Source organism: Mastacembelus armatus, chromosome 17 (genome assembly GCF_900324485.2).
Source record: "Mastacembelus armatus chromosome 17, fMasArm1.2, whole genome shotgun sequence".
Classification (NCBI taxonomy): Eukaryota; Metazoa; Chordata; class Actinopteri; order Synbranchiformes; family Mastacembelidae; genus Mastacembelus; species Mastacembelus armatus.
The window spans coordinates 18711833-18736439 of NC_046649.1; the positions used below are offsets into that span (position 1 = coordinate 18711833).

Consider the following 24607-nt stretch of genomic DNA (forward strand, 5'->3'; position numbering starts at 1 on the left):
TCATTTAAACTTAACTATGGGACTGATAACGCTGCAGGTGTCACTTCTGACTAGTTGTGTTTGTAAGGCTACGCTAATGTGTTTGACTTTCACACTGACCAGCCATTACCAGCTATGTTGTGCTACAGTTTGGCTAAATAATCTGAAACTGTAGACAGCATAGGGCGAGTGCTGTTATTTGTTTTGGACCGTAACATTCTTTTTGCATGTCAGTAAGAACTGGGACAAGTTTTACAGTTTAACCTACTTGCTTTTACACGAAGTTCACTGGGGCGGATCAGTGTATAAGGAAACATCTGGTTCTCTCCCTCCGGGTAAAACAAGACAGGATCCCTCAGCTTCCTTCCTGTGTTTATGTCATGCATTTAATGACAGTGAATCAGTAAATCCCAAGCAGGAGGACGTTTTCTCTCTCTGTTAGACCCGTTGATTCTTTTCTGTCTGTTTGTATTAAAACTTAGAGATCACGGCTTCCTAGCACACTACTTACAAAGGACTAAGATTATAGTCACCTGTCAAAGCTTCTTATAATCTACAAGGAATATCAACTGAGAATATAATTACTCTGTAGCACATACAAGTACTAAATATTTCAGTCAACTGACACAACACAGGCCTGGGAATTCAACAAATGTTATGTTCTATCAATTCTCATATTTTGTATGAATATTCATTAATTATGTACTATAGAGCATATTTCTTTCTGAGGTTAAAAACTAATCAATCAAATTGAACTAAAATAAAACACCACCATGATTAATTGTTTATCAACCTTCACTTACAACGATGACAACTTTCTCATATTAATAGCTTTATTTGCTGCAAACACCTGGAGTTCACAAAGTTGCGACGTTAAATGAGTAATTAGGCCATAACTTCTAGCGCTAATGGTGGTGGACATGCGACAAGTCTGTCACCAACTAAAGCTTTCAAACCAACACGGAATCGAAAAACACCCCTTAAAAAAAATAGAGTCATCAGAAAGGCAGAGTTTGTTTTATTAGATCTTGCAAGTGTTTAAATTGGAGGCTCACTTCGGAAGTAAGGGGAAGTCTAGATTTTTAAAAATAATAATGAGAGCTACGACCATCTCAGAGAAGAATTTCATAGAAAGGAAGGGGAAGTTCACAGTCAGACGAGGTTTCACGGCAGTCAGCAGCTGTGCATCATAAGCTGCAGCAGCTCTCTCTGTCCTCCAGAGGCGATACTGGAGTTTGGAGACGAGCGGACGGCGCCGAGCGCAGCCTTGTATCATGTCGTGCACAGCTTTAAAATAGGAGACAAAGTTTTAATATTTAGCGACAAGCCGCTGTTTTCATCGCTCTCTGACAACATGGAGTATTGGAGACAATGTGCGATGTGGCTGATCAGCTGCAACGTGCTGCCAGCGAACCACAGGGTAACTGCGGACACAGCGCAGGTGTTCGACTTGGCGCAAACCTTGCGGGACGGGGTGCTACTGTGCCAGCTGTTGAACAACCTGAGACCCTGCACCATCAACCTGAAGGAGATCAATCTCAGGCCGCAGATGTCACAGGTACACGGATCATCGTGCGCTGGTGTCATGTGAGAGGAACTGGGAAAATGCTGTGACGGCAGGGTTAGGCTGACAGAGACGCGCTACACTAAAAGTGTCATGTCAACAGTAGGCGATGCCCATCAAATGAAATTAGGGTTTTTCATAGGAAGGCGCTCCAGAAGGCATATCAACGCAAAATTATCGAGGTTTATCGAGGCGTATTAGAGTTCAAGCTACAAATTGGCAGCTGCTTTTTGAGAAGTAGTTGTAGGAAATACAAATAATTCAGGTCTCATGCCGCCACAGAAAAAGTAGATGTCATGCTCGCATATACTTGTTTTGTTAAAATAACTGCAAGCAACCACAGTAACTGAGGTGTTAGTATAAGTTAAATGCAGAGGAATGGGGGGAGATTGGTTATTCTGTCCTTTCAAAATAGGTCAGTATTAATTCCCAGTAGGCTATTTTGTAGTTTAAACTAAACTTATGGTTATTTTCCATCTGACCAACACACTGTCCAGAATTTGGGAATATAGAGCCATCCTCTTTTCTTTGGCACTATTTTAAACCACTGGCTGACTCAGACAGGAGATTATCATCTGCTTTGGACATGACTTCAACCATCAGTTGTTTTCTAAATATGATAATTAACCCAAGCTGACTTCTTCTGTGTCTGTGCTGTTTTGGTGTCTTTAACACTGATGTTTAACAACTGATGGTGCACCGCACATCCCTTAGCCTGGGAAACCCAAATCAATGGTCTGAGGTTTGACCTCTCTTTACCCATCATTCCTCCTGCTGCCACTGGAGAGGCCTGATAAAATCGTGGCTTTGATCCACCCGTTAGTTAGGGATCTCTTATTATCAGCTTGTGGTTTGCTTTCCAGTGAGTTTGAAGTCTTATAGCATGTTTAGTTAGTGTTTAGAAGACAAAAGTACACACTTTAAGAAACATATTTTCTGCTACATGGCCAGATAGTGATCTTTGTTGATGTAACTGAGACTGATTTTTATAGCAGTGTATCTCAGTATGAGCCAGTAAATATAACTAAAATTGGGTGTGCTTATCAAAGTACTCACTATGTCACCATGACAAGATTTTCTTTGCACTTACTTATAGGCAGTAGCTAGTCAGACTTAGACCTAGCTTGATTCTATTTAACCTGAGGTCATTGAATGTAATAATATGGACCAGGATACAAAGCACGCATGCAAAAAAAGGTTTAACTTAAGCAAGCCTAATAATTTGTTACTCAATTTCATACGGTACAATTTTAAATCCATAAATGTATGATTGAAAGGCAGCATCACAACCTTAAAACATATTTAATAAAAAAACCTTTAATTTAATGACCAAAAATCTTTGCGTCAAAGATAATTAAAAATCAGTTTTCTAGCTGGGCATTTGGTTGCACTCAGTCTACAGTTTTCTGTGCTCTGTCAATGCACTTATCTTTTATGTTCTTGACAGACAGAAAAAGCCAACAGGGGCTAATGTACAATGGATTGTCATAGCCTGCAGCTATAGGCCATCTGATTATGGTCCTTTAGCTATCAGTGAGAAAAGCATATGTGTCATGGAACTCTAGGTTTTAAATGGCTTTCGCTGTGCTCTAGTGACCTGCGATCTTGGAAGTGGAAACAAGGGCTTGAAGGTAATGGACTGGCGTACGAGAGTGCAGTGTACTGTGATGAAAATGCACCCAGAAATGCTGTTTGTATTCTTTTGTTTTCAGGCCTTGGTGCAAATACAAAACACGGAACTGATAGTAAAAATTGTATATATGCATCATGAATAAACAGGCAGTCACCTTGTGTGTGACCCCACCTTGAGAAAATGATAACAACAGATATCCAAAGAAAATCATTCAAGAGAGAATCAGTCAGCATAAACATCAACGTATATGAGCAAATAAGATAATAAATAATAAAAAATATCCAAAAGATAAGCCTCAGAAGGTAATCTATTATGAATAAACAAATCATTAATATCCTTCACAAAGCCATACAAAAAAAGAAACATGTTTTCTCCAGTGAAACCAAAGATCTTGTTCACTCTCAAACTAGATGTGAACAAAACAATATGCACCAGAGCTGTGGCTGTGTTCAGGACTACGATACTGCTATTGGTGCAAAGCCATCACCTTCATGCACTTCCTCTCCAGACAAACAGGGCCCCAGGGGGCGGTGGAGTGATTACAGGCGCCTCCTCGATGAGCTGATAAAAAAAGAATTATATCTCTTCTCAAGAATCTTGTTATAGCTCTCTCTTTTACTGCTAATGATCACATTCATCTTCTAGTTTACTCATCACTCAATAATGTGGTTGAAAGGGCTAATTATATCCTTACAGTTGTTTACTGTTTGAATACTATACAGTGTGATTTGTACAGCATTTTTAGTATAAGTGGCCCACGCTTGACTAAGATCTCAAGCTTGAAGCTTAACTCATAACCATAATCACACTGTCTGTTTAGAAGTTGAAAAGTGAATGCATTCTTCCCACTGAGATGCAGATCCTAATAGGAAGTGACACCAAAAAGCGCACATGGTTAGTGGTTTCATTTTGCACCATGAAACTTTCAGTTTTCACTTTCAGTTTTGCAGGATATGTGGTTCATCTTCATTTTTATAAAGGCGTCTTCAAAATTCCCTCAGTGGCATAGTGTTGCTGTAATAGAGAATTATTTAGATTGTTTAGATTACAACAGAACTAAAAGGTTTGTTCTGTTAAATTATGCATAAAATATTTTATTGCAACATGCAATACAGATTCCTGCTGGAATACCAGTATAGTGGAGGTGAACTTAATTCCATCTGTGGTGCTCCAAGCATTAAAAGAAAATATTTATAACTTTCAGTAGCAAAATATATGTCCAAAAACTATGTCAGCTGTTCATGGGGACTGTCTCGTTGGCAAAGAGTACTTCCAAAAATGACTATTGACAAATTGTGCTTATTCTGTGGCGCCGTTTCTGTAAAGAAATATTGATTTTTAATTTTCCACTCTTCAGCATGAGCTTTGAGAAAACTGAGACATGAGCTTTGAGAAAACTGAGACATGGGCTTCTCAAAACCTGGGCAGCTAAATTGCAGGAAAATGTGCTTTTAAATTCTGCATTCAGGTCGTTGTAGCCAGACAAAACTACGTTTGGGTAAATAATATACAAATTAATATGAATGAATATAAATAAAAAGAGAACAACATTTTGTTATTATTAAATTGATATGTGTACATTTTTGCCATTTTCAGTTCCTGTGCTTGAAGAACATCCGGACATTTCTTATATCTTGCTGTGATGTGTTTGGGATGAAGAAAAGCGACTTATTTGAAGCTTTTGATCTCTTTGATGTTCGGGACTTTGGCAAGGTAACATCTACATATATGATTTTTTTTTTTCTGTGACAAGACAATTAAACAGTCCCATGCTTTCATTTATGACGATACATGAAAGCAGTCAAATTAATTTTGCTCTGTCCTCTTTTCTTCTTTTCCTGAATTTGAACAAGCACTGCCTGTTATATTTATGTGACATCAACAGCTGAGTGATAATGAGGCTTGTACTGGTTGTCTCTAATCAATAATTCAGTTTACGGTTTTTCTCCAAGCACTGGGCGCACTGTTGGAAACAGTAGGCCGAGTTTTGAGAATGTGGGAGACAAACACCGAACCTGTGTTCCACTTTACAAAACACTTTTCAACATAATACATCAAATCCCTGGTTAACAGCTACAATTACATACTGGAGATAGAAAAATGAAATTGAAATTATATAAGAAAATATTGGATTAATATGAGCAGAAAACTTCCAGGGGAAACTCAAACTCTTTCTTTCACCTATTGCCTGTCATTGCATTTCTCTTGCTTGGTCATCTTCTTTTTATTGCCATTATTATGGGAGCCAGTTTGAGTGTTTGCACAGTGTTACCAGGTCAGTGGGTTTGTAGTGTGCTCCTCCTAGCTACTCAGTTGAATCTGCTCACAGCACAGAAGCCTGATTTAACTTCACTGAAAAAAGCACACACTTACTCTGCGCAGCCTTATTCCCACACTTCTTTACTTGAGTGCAGTTCATAAATTTGCCTTGGAGCATTTAGAATTGTCTGGACATTTATAGGCTATCCATGGGGAAGTACATTACTGTTTATTTCTTACTTTTGAAGTGCATTTTCTTTGTATTAAACTGATGTATTTATTTTTCTAATTTATTACCATTAATTGAATTTATTACTTACTAAAATACAGAGAGACTAGCTTGTAAAAACCTTACCTTAATGCCAAAAGGACCTAATTTAAGGTAACTATTCGCTGTTATGTATAATACTTTAATTTTATAATTTTAATGATTTTTGCCAGAATGTATTATATGGGTTTTTAAATCATTTAAAAGGTATATCCTGTGGTTTAACAGCATAATGCTTTCCTTGTTTCTTAATCAGAAAATTGTTAAAAGAAAGAAATGATCTCCAGACAAAGAAAAGTATATTACAATTCTTTCACTGAGACATATTATACATGATTACACTGTTTAATCCACTTCCCTTCAGAGAACAGAGGGCACTCATACGTATCAGAGAACTGTGCCGGAGTGCATATTGAGCTTTGCGTGTAGTTTCCCTGCACAAAATCATTTCTTTCAGTTCAGTGTGCTCTAAAGAAGCTTCCAGTTAATCTGGTTGCTGTTAATCCCACAGGGGAGGTGCTGCAAATATGTACAGTACATCCAAGCTGGGCTGCATAATCTTAGACATGTTCGAGAGATGCCCATCAAACAAACAAGCATCCAGAGAGTGAAGATTGCACTACATCACTGCATTACTTTCTTCTTCTTCTTTTTTTTTTAGCATCATTAGTTAAAAATATGGGTGTACTGTTGGATGGGTGTCAGGAAGGGTTGTACAGCCAAACAAGAAATGTTCAATCACTTTTTGATTTTCCAGAAAACATCCAAAGACTACATCTCAAATCTCAGCCAGTGTAATCCACTGGGGTAGAGTTGTGCCAACTCTGCCCCTAGATTGAGCATTAGTCTACTGAATATCTAATGAGAGCTCTCTAACCTACATTTCTGGGCTGAGTTTCTTCAGGCTTCACCTCAAGTAGACTGCTTGCAGCAGCCTGGAGGCCGGAAGCATGAAGAGAAGGAAACAAACCATTTGTTTAATTTTTAAATTTTATTTAGCTAAAATATGAACATCACAGTAAAAGCAAAATGCAATCATTCAAGTAAGCCGAGAAGGTGTCACAGTTGGTGTATGGAGCTTCAGAAAAGCTAAACATGCAGTCAGGCTGACAGGTGCAGTGAAAGGATTTAATAGAGAAGTGATGGCTAGGATTACAGGTAAACAACAAAAGTCCAAAAAAAACAGGCCAGAGGTCAAAGACAGATAAACAGAAAGGAAGACTAGAAAACTACTGGTCTGGCACAAGAGACAATCTAGCAGGGAACTGGTTGAAGAATACTTGTGGACATTATACAATAAGCTAATGAGGGAAATGGGATCAGGTATACAGGCACCCACTGACAGTTTTAAGAGTAGGAGACAGGTGTTTCTGGAAGTCAGGGAGGGAAATCTGAGGATATCTGATGGGTGCAAGGGCATGGCAGAGAGACATCCTTCCTTCCATCTATTATTACTACCGCATTATTATTATACCACTTATCCCGCAGTGTAGAGGGTCACCAGAGGGCTGGAGCCAATCCCAGCTGACACTGGGCAGGAGGGAGACAGGGACAGAATGGCCAAAATAAACAGGACTCAGACAGGAAGCATGGGAGAAGAACATTTAATAAGCATGGTTAATAAAATAGTAATGGTTAATAAAATAACTACTCATGCTCCTTGTGTTGCTGAGAGTTATGAATTCATGACACTCTTGTGTCTGTATGGTGAATATGAAGTTATAGCCAGCAGGTGATTAGCTTAGCTTTGAACAAAGGCTGGAAATGGGAAAAAGAGCTAGTCTGGTTCTGTCCAAAAGTAAAAAAAATGGCAGTGTAACAGAATCTGAAAAGCTCTTTATTGTCCAGCTGTTTGTCCCTCTGCGGGCGACTTAGAAGTAGAGGAAAACCTTCTAAAATACTGAGGTCTGTAGAGTCATTATCACCAACCCATCAGTGAGAGAGTAAACAGTGAGAGACACTGCAGTTCCAAACTATGTTACAGTTACCTGCTGCAGCTAAAAAAATATAGATGGAGACATGGAGCCTCCTTCCTGCCCTAGCATGCATAAATAATCATGAGATGGTCCGAAATCTGTGGACACTAGTGAGTTTAGTTTTTGGGGACCTAAAAATAGTTTTGAGAGTAGTCTTGGCTGGAACTCTGAACGTTAACTTGCCTGGTGTTAAAATGTAACTGTGTGCAATTTGTCTTCTTAAATAGGGAAACAACGATGGTTCAGTTCTATGTGACATACACAGTGTTGCAAGTGTCCTTATTCTTTGTTTCATGGTACTCTGGAGCTTTAACATACACTTTGTAACTAGGCCACACTAACCGCTGTGGCTGGACGAGCTTGTAGGTTTGCTTCTCAAGTCATATGTGGCTTAAAGTCTCAGCTCATTGGGCAAGTATGAGAACGGTTTGTTTTTTAAGATCTGATGATTTACACTTTATAACATAAAGTAAATAAAGGTTGGATTTATCCAGCATATTTGTATGGGTTATTTCTTTCTTTCTTTGTATGGGTTCTTCTTTCTCACTTTAAGAACTGATATTTCTTTTTTTGTTATGCTCTTTTAGTACTAAAAAAAAAACAAAAAAACTAAGCCCTGCATAATGACTTCATCTATCTGTGGTTATATCAGTTGGAGCAGGTGTGATGCGTTCCGTGGAATTAAATTTACACTGATGGTGAATAAGTTGCTAAAATACCACAGGCATCAAATCATTCATTCAATGTCTTTCCCTTAATACATATTGTTTTTAAAGTGAAATTTATAGCAGTTCAAAGATTTTCTGAACTCAGTTAATGTGACTTTGGGTGTGCTGTAGGTGTTAGTCATGAAACAGTGATACACAGCTGCATATTAAACTTGTAAGTACATAAAACCATATTGCAAATAAGTGAAATTGTATCACTTCAAACAGAGATTTTGAGTGTTTTAAGATAACTTGTGAAGATTCAGAAGCCTTTTGCAGTTTTAAAGCTGATCTCTCACACTATAAACAGGACTCTTTTAAGTCACAAGCACACCTGGGTTCAGCCAAAGCCACAGCACTCATTCACACAGGAAGAGGAGACAAACTGCAGATAGACAGACTGCTTTATCTAACCCTATCAAGCATCTTTTTTTAACCGTGCATGCACATCCAAAACCTAAAAACAGAGTATTTGTTATTACATGTTATTACTTGAAACGTCTTGATACCAAACATAAAAATGATAAGGTGAAAGCGTTAACTGGTAGATTTTTTTTTACATGTGCTTTATTTTTAATGACACATAAATACATGCCGTGTGTTGTTGTTAATACACACATCTGAAAGCTGCTCACTACAACCACAGTTTTTACTGCTGGTCTATGAGTATCTCCACTGGAACATTCGGGTTTATTGACCTGCTCAGAGGAGCCACAGTGGTGTTGATGAGGGAGGGGCAAACACCTCTTTGTCACTTGCACCACTCAGATTTTATTCTTGCCAGTCTGGACATTTAACTGTCATATTTTTGGTCACAAGCTTGCTTCTTTAACTTTGGGGGCAATCTAAGAAATTTGAGGAAATATAATGTCATTTTCATCAAATACACATTATATTTCCTTTCACTGTTTGTCCTGAATACTCTACTGACTGCGCTTTGTGAACGGTCAATACTGTAGTGTCAGTCAGGACAAGTCAATTGCAGCATCATATGGTTAATTCGTTTGTCAGTAGTGATTTTATATCTGAGTGGACAAAATTGATGTACACTGTTCATGGACACTGTTCATAATTTTTACAAGCCCTGAAGGCACACGCCTGCCTATATATATAACAAACAGCTTCCAGAGTTTAAATCAGTCCAGTTTCATTTGTGTTAGCAGACTTGAGATAAATGTGCAACAATTGTATAAGGGAAAAAATGCTTATTTTTAATTGCTTAAATCTGATGACGAACATAAATGTATAGCTTCAATAAAGGTATATTTTTTCTGACTATGACTATGATTTATTTGCTTATATCGTCATATATCATATATTTTATATACTTATATCATCATGAAAATCAGATTTTTAAAGATTCAGATTACTAAAAATGTTTTTGCAGAGAATGCAGATATTTAGCTCTTTTCATCAGAGCTTTCTCACTTACATTTTCTATTTCACACGATCTTACACGCAAACACCATCTCACTCACACACACAACCCTGCAGGCAGTCATGCAGTCTGATGCAAAACTGTGAGTTTAATCTTGCATGACTATCTACTGCAGTTCCCTTTCTCTGTCTTTCTGTCTCTCTGTTAACATTTTGCTGTCATTGGTCTTTATTTAAATTTGAAGTCTTGGTATAATTAATTTAGTTTTTCCCTAGACAGGATGTACAGGTTTGCAATGTATGTATAAACATTTTGCATGTATGTATAAACATTTTGGGCAGCATGGTGGCTTGGTGGTTGGCTCACTTCAAGGAGGTTCCTAGTTCGAAACCTTTCTGTGTGGAGTTTGCATGTTCTCCCTGTGCTTGTGTGGGTTTACTCCAGGTACTCTGGTTTCCTCCCACAGTCCAAAAACATGTATGTCAGGTTGATTGGTGACTCTAAATTGCCCATAGGAGTGAGTGTGAGTGTGTGAGGTTGTTTGTCTCTATGTGGCCCTGTGATGGACTGGTGACCTGTCCAGGGTGTACCCCTGCCTTTCACCCAGAGAGAGCTGGGATAGGCTCCAGCAGATCCTCGTGACCCTGGTTATGGTATAGATAATGGATGGATGGGTGGTTGTTGAATGAGAGGTACTTGGTGGATATTCAGCATGTGGTTAATCTGTAAATGGCTAGTGGCCCCCAAAGACCAGGAAATGACTGGTACACCAGGCCATCTGTCAGGAAGCACACAAGCAGATTCAAGACCCAAAAGGCCACCAAGACCAAAAGGGTCAGCAGTAGGGAAGAAAATATAATAATATAAATAATAGAAACAAAACACAAAGAAACAAACACACACACACATATATATATATATATATATATATATATATGTGTGTGTTTGTTTCTTTCTTTATATATATATATATATATATGTGTGTGTGTGTGTTTGTTTCTTTGCATGCAAAATGTTTATATTATATATATATATATATATATATATATATATATATATATATATGTTACATTACAAAACTACATTACTATACAACTCGTATGCTGCAATACACAGCTAAAACAGCTAAAAGTAATGGTATAGGTATAAGTACTACAGAGGAAAATAGATAGTCGTAATAATATAACAAAGTCAAATTTTGAAGGGGCCCAGTAAAGTTTTATATGTTGTGCTGGTTTGTTCTGACATATTTTGCTCGATGTTTATATACAGTGATATACTGAATTTTGCTTTGGTCTCCACAGCACGAGTTTTATTTTGCCCAAGGAAAAGTTTTTTTTTCTAGCTTGTTGAGCACATATTAGTTGTCACTGAATCTGCTACCACTTTGCTTTTCCATTTATCTGGATACCGTTTTGGTAATATTATGCCATTAGCTATAAGATAGCTGTAGTAGAGCCATGACAGAAAATATCCTTGGATGGATTTGTCCAGGGAATGGTGTTAATGCTCGGTATCTTCAGATGCCTGAAATTAGCATTTTAAGTGGTAGCTAATGTGCATATGTACATAACATTATACAGTTTATGAATAGACATACACAGAACATTTCACACAGACAAATTTGAGTTTTTTACTAGAGAGCAATAACACGTGAAGTTATAAACACTTAAGTAGTCTTTCGTCTTTTAAAAATCATTAAACGCAAAGGCTCACTTTTATTTGTTTCTGCAGCATAGTATCTGAAATCTGTTCTCCCAAGTTCAGTTTCCTGTGATCTGACACTTTAAGTGCTTTGTTTAAATACCCCAGAGAATGCAATTTTTGCAGTAGAGCATAAAAATGAGTATTCCAGTATGATATAACATTGCACTGACATTCACTAAGTCTCTTTCACCTTTGTTTCAACAGGTTATGGACACTCTATCCAAGCTCTCTTACACACCTATTGCACTGCAAGGAGGATACAAGTAAGTCACCAAATGTTAAACATAGTCAGTAGATATTTCATAAAGTTATGGTAGGCAAGCTTTTTGGTAAACCTTCACCACCAACTGCTCCTCTCCTTACTGTCACTGCTGCCACACATAGCCACCTCTTACTCACCAATGTCCAGTTTTTCCAGATGTGTCAATTTCTGCTATGCAAAGTCATATTAGGTTGTTCTGGAAGTAACTGTTCAATAGCTTCTTCATAGTAATTTTTCTGTTAAACACTGAACCTCATGCTGATTTGCTGTCATTTCCAGGCCATTTCCAACAGAGGAGAGTCTGAAAGATGAGGACATTTACAATAATCTGGAAGACATGATTGAGTATGTATGAGGCTCCTCTCTGAAGGCCCATTACTGGTGTTGATAAAACATGATTATAGTGCTCAGCAGCAGAACCAGCTCTGCATATAATCCATGCTCTCCAGGGGTCTGGACACCCACATGTTTTGGTAAAAGGGTTGGCTCCCCTTCTCTGTTACTGTCAGAGGAAATGAATGAGTAATTCTGCATGTTTTTGCTGAGTGCTTGCAGTCCACCCACATCAAGCTTCTGAATGAGCGCTGTTGACAGTTTGATTGATAAAGAAAAACAAATAAGGCAAGCCAAATATGTATAGGGCAGATATAATATCTGTTTTATTTTCATGTCACATCAGATTTTTGAGCATGTGCTCTTGGAATTGCACATTATTCCTTTCTGAAGTATTTCATTCTCTATTATAACCAGTGAGTAGTAATTAATGATGAGTATGAGTAGAGAAAGTCCACATATTTTATTTATTATTGCATTACTCAGCTATTTTTATAATGGATAAAAACATTTTTTTTTCACACAGATGGCAAATAAAGTGTGTTGCTTATTATTTATACTGTAAATGCCTTACTGCTAAATGCTGCTTCTGATACAGAGCAAACAGCCATTTACAATAGCTGTGTCACTATAACTGCTATTATTGTTTACATTTTCCACAAATGGTTGCCAGATGTAATTTGTGATGGATAATCAGTGCATTTTAGAGCCACTAATGTGTGTCTGTGTGTCATAGTCAGAATGTCCCTGAGGACGAGGATGAATTGTATGCGGCAGTCTATGGACTGGAAGAAGACTATGCAGGTGGCGAGATCTATGAAGACCTCATGAGGACTGAGCAGCAGCCCCCATTGGTACCACAATGAGTCAGCCAAACACAGACACACAACCACACAAACACACACACATTTAATTTTTGCAGAATACTTAGAAATTCTTCAAATTTAACAGTCTAGCCTGTAAAAGTGGAGCAAATTTTAACAAGTTCATATTTAACTGACCAGCCTAATCTATAGACCAATGTATCATATTTTATGATCTCTAATATTTATATATAACAGTTTTTAAAAAGTAACTAGTCATTATAGATGTCAGATAAATGTAGTAGCTATAAAACAATAATTTCTAATGAAATGTAGCAGAGTACAAGTAGTAAGTGACGAAAATGGATGATAAAATTTGAGTGCCTTCAAAATTATACTATAAAGGTACAGTATTTGGGTTCATATATTTACACAGTTACCAACTCATACTTCAACAGGGGTCAATTTTGGATTTTTATTAACTTTTTTATTAACTGTTTAGCCATTGCACTTACCTGTCAAATGCATTCTTAAAATGCAGTCCTGTAAGTATGTACAGTATGTTTTTAACAATTAACAACAATGTTCCTGGTGGTTGCCAGTGAAAATGAACAGTTCGCGTTTGCATTATTGCTGATAAAGTAGCTACTACTAATGAATATGTCGTGACTATAGACAGAGTTTGACATTTGCAGTTTTTTTAAACTGTTGTCAGTACATGGTCCAACTACTGCACTGTGTTGTGCATCTAGCAGCAGAACAGTACCAAGCAGTTGTGACCAGTATAATTTCAGTGATAATCTGCATATGCAAGAAGTCACAGTTGCAACCTTCAAATAGCATGCACTGGATGAAAAATGTGACAATTTGTTTGTTAGCCATCTCATTTTGTTCCATATTAATCTTGTTAAAATCAACTCACATAATAAAGGAAACAAAAGCAGTATTAGATTTCACTAACTTATTTCAGTTTTGGCCTTCACCTCACCCTAAACCTAACCTAACCTGCATGTGTTTGGACTGTCAGTGGAGAAAACCCACACAGATGCAGGAACAACATGCAATTAGGGTTTGAACCGAGAACCTTCCTGGTGTGAACTGAAAGTGTTAAACACTGAATCTCAATGCTACCTATTGCTGAACCATACTACAAATAGTAGTATAACTGAAAGGATAATATATATAGAAGGTTAATTGAGTATATTGCTTGTGAGCATTTTACTTATATTAGTCAACTAGTACACAGCTACACCATCTAATGTTTACAAAAATGAGTGTTTTTAGACCAAAAAGTCGACCATATACAAGCCACTGGGAATTTTTTCCCAGTTCCTGATTAATGTTTGAAATGTTTTGTTGATGTTGCCCAGACCTGCAGGGGCTGAACTCAGCTGTGATCTCAGAGAGCACTGATTGTCCATCTTTTTATCAGCCGCCCACTGCACTTTATAGTTGCGTGATACATGCAGGAGGAAGTCTGCACATGCTGCTTTAAAAATACTGCCGATTGTAAATAGCTTGTAGTAAAAAGACTTTATTTCCATTTCCAAATTCTGAAATGTGATATGGATACAGACCTTTAATTTCAGTGTTCTTACTACATATTATGAATATGCTTGTGGTATAAAGTTTCTTGTCTGCAGGTAAACACAAACACAAGTCTAAATTTCTTCATCAAATCAAATACATATAGGTTTAGCACTGTCTAAAGTGGTCATCTTTCCAGAAGCAGACAGAGGTGGATGTCCGGAGCTGCTGCCTTACAGAGATCAAACAGACTGAGGAGAAATACACAGAGACCCTGGAGTCCATTGAGAAGGTACTGAACCTCCTTTAATAGTTTTCTCTGCACCGAGGTCACGTACTGTTACAGGACGAATGAGAGATTTATATGAAGACTTGTTTCTTCTTCATTTCTTCTTTCTTTATTCAAGAGCACTGTCCTACAGATTAAGAGCATAATTTAATGATTACAAGTTCAAATTTTGTAATCATTCTCTCAAAAGGGTCTTGGCAGGTTGTCAGTGTCCACAAAGAGGCAGGCATATCTTTGAAAGTACTTATGCTTGACTAAACATGTTTTTCTTGTCACAATTACGTGATTTCCTGTGTTGTATCTTCAATTGTATAGTGTGTATTTTGAGATACTAAACATGTTACATATCACTTGTTAGCTCACTTAGCACTCAGTGGACAGGCAGTCATCTTTGCTCTTACTAACATTGCACTATATTGATTGTTAGACAGCATTTTTACATTTTTGCATTTTTAGCCCAACACGTACGTACTGTAGGGGCATTTGGGGGAAATTCCCAGATATCAATTCCCTAGATGGGCTTGCTATTGACCTTTTATCCGATATCTTATGTGACGCCTGTTATTTGTTTCAGTATGAGTACATCACAGCAAGTCACTTATTAATACACATGACATTTTATAGTTTGTAGTTTGTTGATCATTTCCAAGTAAGTAAACAGTTATTGAGAATAAAGAAACTGTAAAGTTTGATTTGGGTTTTTTTAAAAAATGTTTCAGTATTTCCTGACTCCTCTGAAGAAGTTCTTCTCTCCAGATGAAATTGACAAAGTATTTCTCAATATTCCAGTAAGTCTCAGAGGTTTCTGATCTTGCCATGTGATAGGAAAATACAATGTTTATGTCCAGTTACTGATGGCTTTTCTAATGCAGGATTTGGTTAAACTTCACAAGAGCCTGATGGTTGATTTGCAGGACTCCATCTTGAACAGCAATGCCTTAAATCTCTACCAGATCTTTATCAACTACAAAGAGAAGTATTCATCAACACATTTCCATTAAATGTTGTATTGTTGATAAGAAGAAAACACACGCAACACACACGCTTCACTACTTTCTTTCATTGGAACTTTCTCCTTTGTGAGCCTTTTACATTTAAAGTCAAAAAGACACATCATTTAAAACACACACTGTCAGTTTTCTGGATTTGTGATTTGTTGTAGTTTTCATTATTTGTGAATTCTTAAATTGGTTTCTTGCCCAGTTGTCATTTGCAGTTAGGTCTCATTATCAGCTTTAGGGTTACAAAACATTTCATCTTAGGTTCACTTAGACCATGTTGGTGTTAAAAGGCTCAGATTTTATGCAGCGTGTTCTATATCTTCTCTGTATTCAATCCTGTGAAAGTGAAAGACTGCAGAATGTTGTGAAAAGACACAGAGTTTGATTGACGCCTGCTTTTTGAGAGCCTAGTCCCTTTTCTGTGAAAGGATTTTGATGTTAGTTGAATGAATATCATGATGCAGTGTGAATTTGTTTTGCAACAAGTTCTGTATCAGAGAATCTCTTGATACTTGCAACATAATATTTTGTGAAAGCACATTTCCCCCACTTATACACTGTAATTCACTTCTCATGGCCTCATTTCCTTTCTTCTGAACTGTAGATTGCTCATTTATGGAATATACTGCAGTCGGGTGGAGATCGCTATCGCTGTATTAGACCTCATTTGTAAAGAGAAAGAGGATGTTCGTCTGAAGCTGGAGGTTAGAAACCTGAAGAAGCTGCCCTTCAGTGACATATACACACACAACCTCTCATGCACACAGTTTTCCAGCGGCTCCTAGTGTGTATATTGTGCACTACATATATATTAGGTGTTTTCTTTATTGCATTATATCTGGCAAAAAACAATTTGCTTTGTGAACACCTTCTTGAAAAGTCTTGAACTGGTTTTTGGCTGCTGGTCATGAAAATCTCCCTCTTGAGTGTATGCTGCATATCAAAAACATGCAGTCAAATACGTTGTATTATATTTACTTTCTCAAATTCCTGAGTGACATGTTCAATCTGAAATTGTATTTCACTTATTTAGTTCAGGCAAAATTTGTTGCCCAGTGTGATTTGTCCTGTTGGCCCAGTTTTAACAAATATGATAATATTACCACACTGGTAATATATATGTTTAAAAAAAATATTCAAATACCAAATTTAATGAAATTTACTTTGAAAGTAAAAACTAGATGTAGAAATATGTCAATTATAATAAATCTTACCCCAGGGACATATGAGATGCTTGAAGGTTTTGTTGTATTTTTCATCAGTTGTAGTCTTGAAAACAGAATATAAAATGATGTCATACTCAGCTTTATATGACCACTTGACAGCTTCATAAAGTTGAAGGTTTGTGACAGTTTTGGGCCTTTAGATGTGTTATTGTATTGTTTTGTCTATTGGTCTCCATAACATAAGAGAAAATGACATTTTCAAATACAAAGTGTGTATAATGACTGCAGCTCTATTTTGTATTTGTTCTAGGAGTGTTCTAAAAGAGCCAACAATGGGAAATTTACACTGAGAGACTTGTTGGTTGTCCCGATGCAGAGAGTCCTGAAGTACCATCTCCTTCTTCAGGTAAAGAGATATGATTCTGTTCGTTTGAGGCAGCAGCATAATTCATGGGAGACTGTAATTTTCTGTGTAAGAAAACACTTGAGCTGATGTTGGTGATTAGTTCTTTCTGAGTGGTTTGTTAATCACTGAAATCCACTAACTCTGCCTTCCACTACTTTGTTTTGACACTCTTGATTCTGAAGAAAATTTTCTTAAAGGAAGAGCCTCTTTTTAGAAACAAATCAGAAATTTGACCTTATAATTACTTTATACATCAAATGGAACATTTGAGGCTCATGTGTCTTACTCTTGGAAAACCTTTTAGGTATAAGATCACATCCATAATGTCCAGTCTGACTTGTAACTCACATATATCTTTTACTTTTTTCTTTTCTAAAATGAGTGTAAGTTTTATTATTATTATTTCACTATTTATTTGATGATTCAACTTTCAGTACGTTTTCTTCTTAAAATAAAAGTGTCCACTTGAGGGCACCATTCTCCACATACTTACCTCCCTTCAAAATGTCTAAGCCGATCCACACTGCAAATAAACTTGCACTGTTTTGACAAGTCATTTAGGTGTTGCATGTAGTTTTAATGTCTCACATCTCAAAGAAATACAATAAGTGAAGAAGGTAACACAATTTCAATTCATCTTCAGACATTTCAGGTTTCTGATTTCTTCTAAACCTAGGATTTTTTAATGGGAAGATTATTTATTCCAGGGGTGTCTGTTTACAATTAAAAACAAAGTTGGATTTGATATTTATATGGTAGTTGATATAATTGTTAGACATGTTTTGTTAGTTATTACAGTGTAAAAATTTCACTCACAATTTTTGCTCTTTGTAAAAACCAGAAATGCAGCTTTTCAGAATCCCCACAATTTCATCTCCTCCTGATAACTGTGTGACACAGTCTCGCCTGGTTGGTATGAATCAAAGGTCAGAGTATAGCTGGCAGGGCAGATGAATAGAGAGCTGTTTTAAATTGTTGTAGAGGGTAAAGGCCTCCTTGGTAAATGGTGGTGATCCTAGGTGTTTTCAGCCACCCCCTGAGGAGAAGGGAGCAAAAAGGGAAGAAAGGAAAAAGGGAGGGATGAAGCTGAAATCAAGTGAAAATGAATACTGTAGCTTGTAGCTTCTTTCTACTACACATAGCACACGTTACAAGGCAAATACGGTATTGGCACATAGCAGGTGGCAGTATGTGGTGTTAACAAGCAGCATCTGTCTAGAATAAAGTATAAATCAAATGTAAGCTACAACTAAAATGTCCTGCCAAAATAGTGAAACAGTATCCATTAAAAATGATCCATTAAAAGCACAGAGTTTTATGTTATGATTTGTAATTATATTGTCTGTGGAAATTACTCCTTCTGGAATAGTATAAGGTTATTTGTCTCCTTTGCTGTTTGACTGGTAGTGAAAGTCTTCCACAGGAGACTCTGGACAGATTTCATCAACAGATTGGTTCCTCAGTGCAGGTTACACTCCCAGCAATAACTTCCATGTGTTGATTAATCAAATAGACACATGAGTGTTGGCAGGATGATGTGGTTAGAACATTTTTCCCCACTGTTCCTGGCATAGTTTTTTATAGTTGTACACATTCATAAAAGTGTATTCATACATGTTTTGTTAATTGCACTTTGTATTCAGGGGGAAAATAGCCTTTTTTGCAGTTTATTAAATATGAATTACATTGAACTGGTTTTAACGATCTGCTTGTAGTGTTGGGCAGTGTGTTCAAGAACACTGCAATAAATTTTATTAACTGACTACATGTTTTTACAAGGTAAATCTGCACTGGCAAAGTTACAAGTTACTATAAAGTGTGTACAAAATACTGTAGTGCAGTAAAAATCATACTATTAATGAATGCAAGGTAATGGAGTAGTATAAAATATCATAAAGTGAATCTAAGTAGTTCGTACTGAATAGTGCATGATTGACATGAGTCATATTGTATAGTCTTACATGGAGAAACAAAACAGAAGAATAAGAGACCTTTTTTATATATCTCTGTGTGTTAAGTTTGAAATTTTAAGGGAGTAATCCTTTCATACATGAATTATGAAGGCTACAGTCAGGACTTCTTTCCTCTCGTTTTTATGGGAATGAAAAGAAAAGAAGAGTTTTTAATTGGAAAAAACAACTTCATAAAACAGAGACAAATATATGCAGAAACTATGAGTACTTCGAATAGTACTTCAAATCTTTTTACTCACGTGTATATATTTTTACAGATTCTAACACTCTTCAATGCAATGCAAAAGAGACATTCTTGTGGCACTTACAATAGCTGACCAGTGGGTCGCAGCGTATGAGATGACACTCCAGCATCCACTGCAATGTGTGATATGCAACTAAACAATCTGAACCCATGCACATACTCTACAAGAAAACAGCTTTTAGTGACCACTGTGCATGAAAGGGTTAATGCTATAATCTGTAATGTATTAAAGCATATTTGTGAGTTTTTAGTCAGTTCTCAGTCTTTCAGAATAACATAGATAATGGGCTGTCTTTTGAGTGTGAAAAGGGATTTTTGGTTATGGAAACAACATGAACTGAAATTGAAACATGGAAATAGCTGCCTTTCACACAGTTAAAAGTCAGCTTCATTATGAAATCAATAATCCAGCTACTCATGCTAAATGAGTTTATCCCTGCAGTTGCATCTGTGTGTAAGAGAGTGCTGTTAGTGAGTGGAATCCATCATTTCTTTTCTGTCTTCCTCTAACAGGAGCTAGTCAAACACACTCATGATGCTGCTGACAAGAACAACTTGAAGATTGCTCTTGATGCCATGAAAGTAAGTGCAGTACTTATGGTAAATGTACTGCAATCATTGTGATTTCAACTTGTTACCAATATCAGGCTGATTTAGAGGATAATTCCAACAGTGTCTGCCACTCAGTTATCAACTTTTATTAGGTGGAAAAAAAATCATAAATCATTCATGTTTGACTGCTACAAATGTGCGTGAAATGATAAAAACTTTATATTTCCATCACATTAGCTACCGCTGTATGCCCTTTTCACTTTTCTAGTCCTGAGGGGAGTCTGAGCTTGAAACCTTGATTCAGATCTGTAATATTTACATTGCATGTGCGGGTTGCTTACAGAAACACACTAAACTCCACAACATGATCATACATGTGTAAAATAAAGGAATAGTTTGGTTTTGTGAGGATTGTGCTTATTTGCTTTTCTTCAAATAAACCTGGTTTCATCTTCACATTGAGCAGTCAGGTGAGAGTGAGTTACCATTCCTCTTATTTAACTCCCAGCAAGAAAGCAAATACTGTGAGTTTATTTTGAAAATGTATGAACTGTGCCTTCAAATGTACAGCACAGAATATCAGCATATTTTTCTAGACTTTACAGATAAATGCATCCAGAATTTTCTGGCATGTTTCACTATCTCCAGACTAAACTTACCCTCTGTGTGTATTTCTTTATCTGTGTCTGTGTTGCCCAGGACCTGGCTCAGTATGTCAACGAGGTGAAGAGAGATAATGAGACGCTAAGGGAGATTAACCAGTACCAGAGGTCTATTGAAAACCTGGTAATCTAAAAACCTTTTTCTACAACTATCAGCAACTGTTAGTGCACAATTTATGAGGGATCAAAATACCAGGAAGAAATGGTTGTTTTTAGGAGCTGGTCAGTTTTTGCAAGTCACAACTCAGCAGCTCAGTCTGCCTCTAAATTACAAATAAAACAAATACACAAACATAACAACATCTTATTTAATTAAAACTATTTTGATAATAAATGAATGAAATATATGATATGTAAATGATTTCTTATTAGGTTTTGACCATTCTCATTATTTTCTGACATGACACTAAACAATTAGCAGAGAAAATAATCAGCATATTAATCAAATATGAAAATATGAGCTACTTGAAACCTTATGCAAGTTAAAGGTGTTGTTTATAGCAACTGCATCGTAAATAATTTATTGTAAGTGTAATTATAGTATCAAATTAGACTTCTTTTATATTGGTGTCAGAGAGTCTTGATTTCAGTGTTGATTACAATAAATCTTACCCAGGGGGATTTAGAAAACAACCACCACAAGCACATCAAATGTAACCTGAAATATTTGTCATACAGATTGTACATGAAACAAAAGATGCCATCAGAAGCTTTGATAATAAGAAGGGTGAAATAAGGTGGTGAGGGAAGACATTCATTAAATAGAACCAGTATTACCAGGGAAAAAACAGAACCAGCAGTAAAAGTATTATGAGGAAGAGAGGATGAGAGCTTGTCAGGTTATAAAGACCTTCTCCTTGTCTTGACTGAACAAGACTTATGACCTAACTCAATGTCAGTGATGATAACAAGAATCAACAAGAGATGGTGTGAGAACTTAAATGGCATTTTAAGAGGTGATATGGATCAGTTTGGCAGGCATTTAGATGCATTAGTTTGCTATACTATAGTTCTAGTATTTAGGGATAGATAAAACCCTTTCTCAGAAATCATTATTTCATGGTCATTAAAAATACCCAGATCTTTCAAAGAATTTAAATGATCCTGGGAGAAGGTCTGATAGATCCTTTTTACATCAAAAGGTTGTCATGACTGAACATAATGCACAGTTTTCAGGGCTTAAGACAAATAAGACACTGACTGCAAGAGATGGCCTGTTATGTTATAGTATATTGTAGTATTGCTCTATGTTATATTTCTTTTATGCTTTTCTTTAGAATCAACCCCTAATCACCTTTGGTCGACCAAAAGGAGATGGTGAAGTGCGCATTGTCTCCAGCGTTGACAAGAGGAAACAAGACAGGTTGTTCTATTTCAGCTTCATTGTCTTTAAAGAGAAATTTAGATAAGCACAATGAGTACATATCATTGCTACTGTGTAAATATAGCAATCTAGACCAAATAAGGATTCGTTTGTAGTCATCAGATACATCATCTCGGCAACCACATCTAAGAGGACTCATTTATTTTTCTTTGGCTATAGTAATAATATAATTAATAAAAGTATAAAATTATGATTTTATAACATTCTGTCTTCTTGTTGTGCAGACACATCTTTTTATTTGATGTTGTTGTCATCGTTTGCAAGAGACGTGGAGACAACTATGAGATGAAGGACATGCTGGACCTGAATTACTTCAAAATCACCAACAACCCCACCTCTGACAGAGACTGTAAAAAGGTCAGTTGGCAGAAAGAAAAGAATATACTGAATATGTACAGTATTAATATTGTTACATTAGTCCAACTCACATTGTTAAGAATGGTATTGCCTCCTTTTCTGCAGTGGGGTCAGTGGTGTTTTCTCTTCTGTAAAAAAGTCCTGATTTAGTAGCCCGGGAGGCTCTGTTTTGTTACCCCACACAGTTTGTACAGTATGCTGTTTTTTGCCTTGTGGGAACGTTTGCAGGCGACTTGTTGATGTCTTGTTGATGTATACTCACAGATGGTGTCTTCTCACTCTGGTGCTGATTGCTAATGCGAAACTGACAGCTTGCCAGAATGGGATGGTTTTGTGGTTTTTATCAAAGGCACTCCATTATCATCCTCATTTACTCTATTGTGCAGTAATGATGTGTGTGCCTGTCTGGTGGCATGTGGTTGTGTGGGATACGTGCATGGCAGTGATTGATATTGTACATGCGTGGCCATGGTCTTGATGTATTTTCTGTGCTTTCCATTATTTGTGGTTGTCTCTAACATGATTTTTACATGAGTTAACAGTTGTACTGGACATATAAACAAACAGCATGATTTTGCTTAACATGTTTGAATAAGTTATCATCCTTTATTTTTATTCCATCCAACTTCCAACATAAAGCACTATCAATCATATGCTGCACAGAAATACACACACATGTATAAGAATTCATTTGTAGCAGGATTCACACACAGTAAAACACACATTCAGAGACATACGGAGATAGTGTACATGCAACCACCTCAACACACAACCACAAACACCCCCACTGCAGGACAGAGATGCTAATATCAGGTGATGAATGTGTGCAGTCCTCCAAGGCTGCTTATAGCTATATATCATTTTCTGCTAAATGAAACTTCAAAGTGTGGATGTGGTGCCACTGAGCACCCACACAGTCATTAATGATTTAACACTCAGCAGAGCTCTAAAACACTCAGGACTTTGCAGGGTTGGCCAATTACTGACAGGTAAACCCTACCACTTTTCCTGTTACTAGATATAGCACAACAAGCTGGAACAGATTAGGGTGGCAAAAGAGGTTTGGGGATTGATGGGAAAGACACTCCTAAATATACCCATGGAAAAGAAATCTAATCTGTAAGTGCTGTGGTGGAGCAACGTGGTGGCCAGCAGTTGAGAACCATGACTTTTTGGAATAGTTAACCTGAAAGTGCTGCTGAATTAAAAACAAATACACAATAGTTAAATGTTAAGCCCTGATTTTTTTTTTAGTATAGAAATTACATCTATAAAACCTCTGGCAGCCATAGTGAAGGCCACTGTTTTTGGCTTAGAGGTTTTGGTAGCATTTTCCTAATTTTAGGACTTTCAAAAGTTGTCTTTCCTCTGAGGCAACTTTGGGTAAAGTTCCACTGCTGCAGCTCTCTTAACACTGACAGCAGTCTGCATATTCTGCGAGACAGCCGGCAACAACCTTGGCACTGAGACATGTTAGAACATTAATGCTTGTACATATGATATATGTTTCATGAAACTTCCTGTTTGATCCTACCAGTAGGACACAGTACATGTTTGACAACATGGTCGGCTGTGATCAGGGAAGGAGAATGAAGGGCAAAATTTATAGGCAGTAATAGGGATAGGGGAATTTCAAGCAGGGCACACGCCAGCCAAATAAAATTCAGAAATGCTCAGCTTTAAGTTAGCATGTATTCTACTGTTTCCCATATGTTAGTGACATTTTTGAACTGTGAAGGATTGGAACTGTATCGCTACTACTAAAATATAATTTATTGTATAGTGTTCTGTTTTAATTAGCTAGCAATCATAAAAAATGACTTGTCAATTTGAGAGGGACTTTATGTTATTACAGAAAATTAGATTAGAAGATCAATACCACCCTTGTCTGTATGCTAAAGCTACAGTTAGCAACTTGCTGCTTGTCCGCTTGGCGGATTGAAGTGTTTGGACCGTTTCTTGTGTATTAACTTCATAGTGTGGTTGTCACCGTTCGCATCTCTACTCAAACACTGTATGCTGCTGGCTGTTGCTTACCTTATACACATGAGAATGGTATCAATCTCTCTAACTCATGGCAAGAAAGTCAATAATGTTAACTAAGTAAGGTTGGAGTAACCTACTGTGCGGTTCACCAGTGAAAATGTACATGTTGTTAGATAATTACAACAGGATAA

The 24607-nt window shown here is 36.9% G+C and overlaps 1 protein-coding gene and 1 long non-coding RNA gene across 3 annotated transcripts in view; one reads left to right on the forward strand and one right to left on the reverse strand.

Annotated features, from left to right (window-relative positions):
• The first annotated feature begins 1127 nt into the window (after window positions 1-1127).
• The window catches only part of vav3b (vav 3 guanine nucleotide exchange factor b), a 50249-nt gene continuing 26769 nt past the window's right edge, over window positions 1128-24607 (forward strand). Inside the window, exons 1-14 of one of the 2 annotated variants that reach the window (XM_026313098.2) lie at window positions 1128-1537; window positions 4773-4889; window positions 11676-11734; window positions 12013-12078; window positions 12803-12920; window positions 14596-14688; window positions 15405-15473; window positions 15558-15661; window positions 16291-16390; window positions 17163-17258; window positions 19989-20057; window positions 20727-20813; window positions 21967-22052; window positions 22298-22430. In XM_026313098.2, coding sequence (XP_026168883.1) covers window positions 1334-1537; window positions 4773-4889; window positions 11676-11734; window positions 12013-12078; window positions 12803-12920; window positions 14596-14688; window positions 15405-15473; window positions 15558-15661; window positions 16291-16390; window positions 17163-17258; window positions 19989-20057; window positions 20727-20813; window positions 21967-22052; window positions 22298-22430 — 1401 coding nt within the window. In that variant the 5' untranslated portion in view covers window positions 1128-1333. The remainder of the gene's footprint in view (window positions 1538-4772; window positions 4890-11675; window positions 11735-12012; window positions 12079-12802; window positions 12921-14595; window positions 14689-15404; window positions 15474-15557; window positions 15662-16290; window positions 16391-17162; window positions 17259-19988; window positions 20058-20726; window positions 20814-21966; window positions 22053-22297; window positions 22431-24607) is intronic. The other variant, XM_026313099.2, reaches the window with a different exon arrangement.
• LOC113133985 (uncharacterized) lies at window positions 17945-22634 on the reverse strand. Its single transcript, XR_003296044.1, has 3 exons — window positions 22502-22634; window positions 21984-22076; window positions 17945-18294 (listed from the first exon to the last, which is right to left on the reverse strand). It is a non-coding gene; the product is annotated as an uncharacterized LOC113133985 (long non-coding RNA).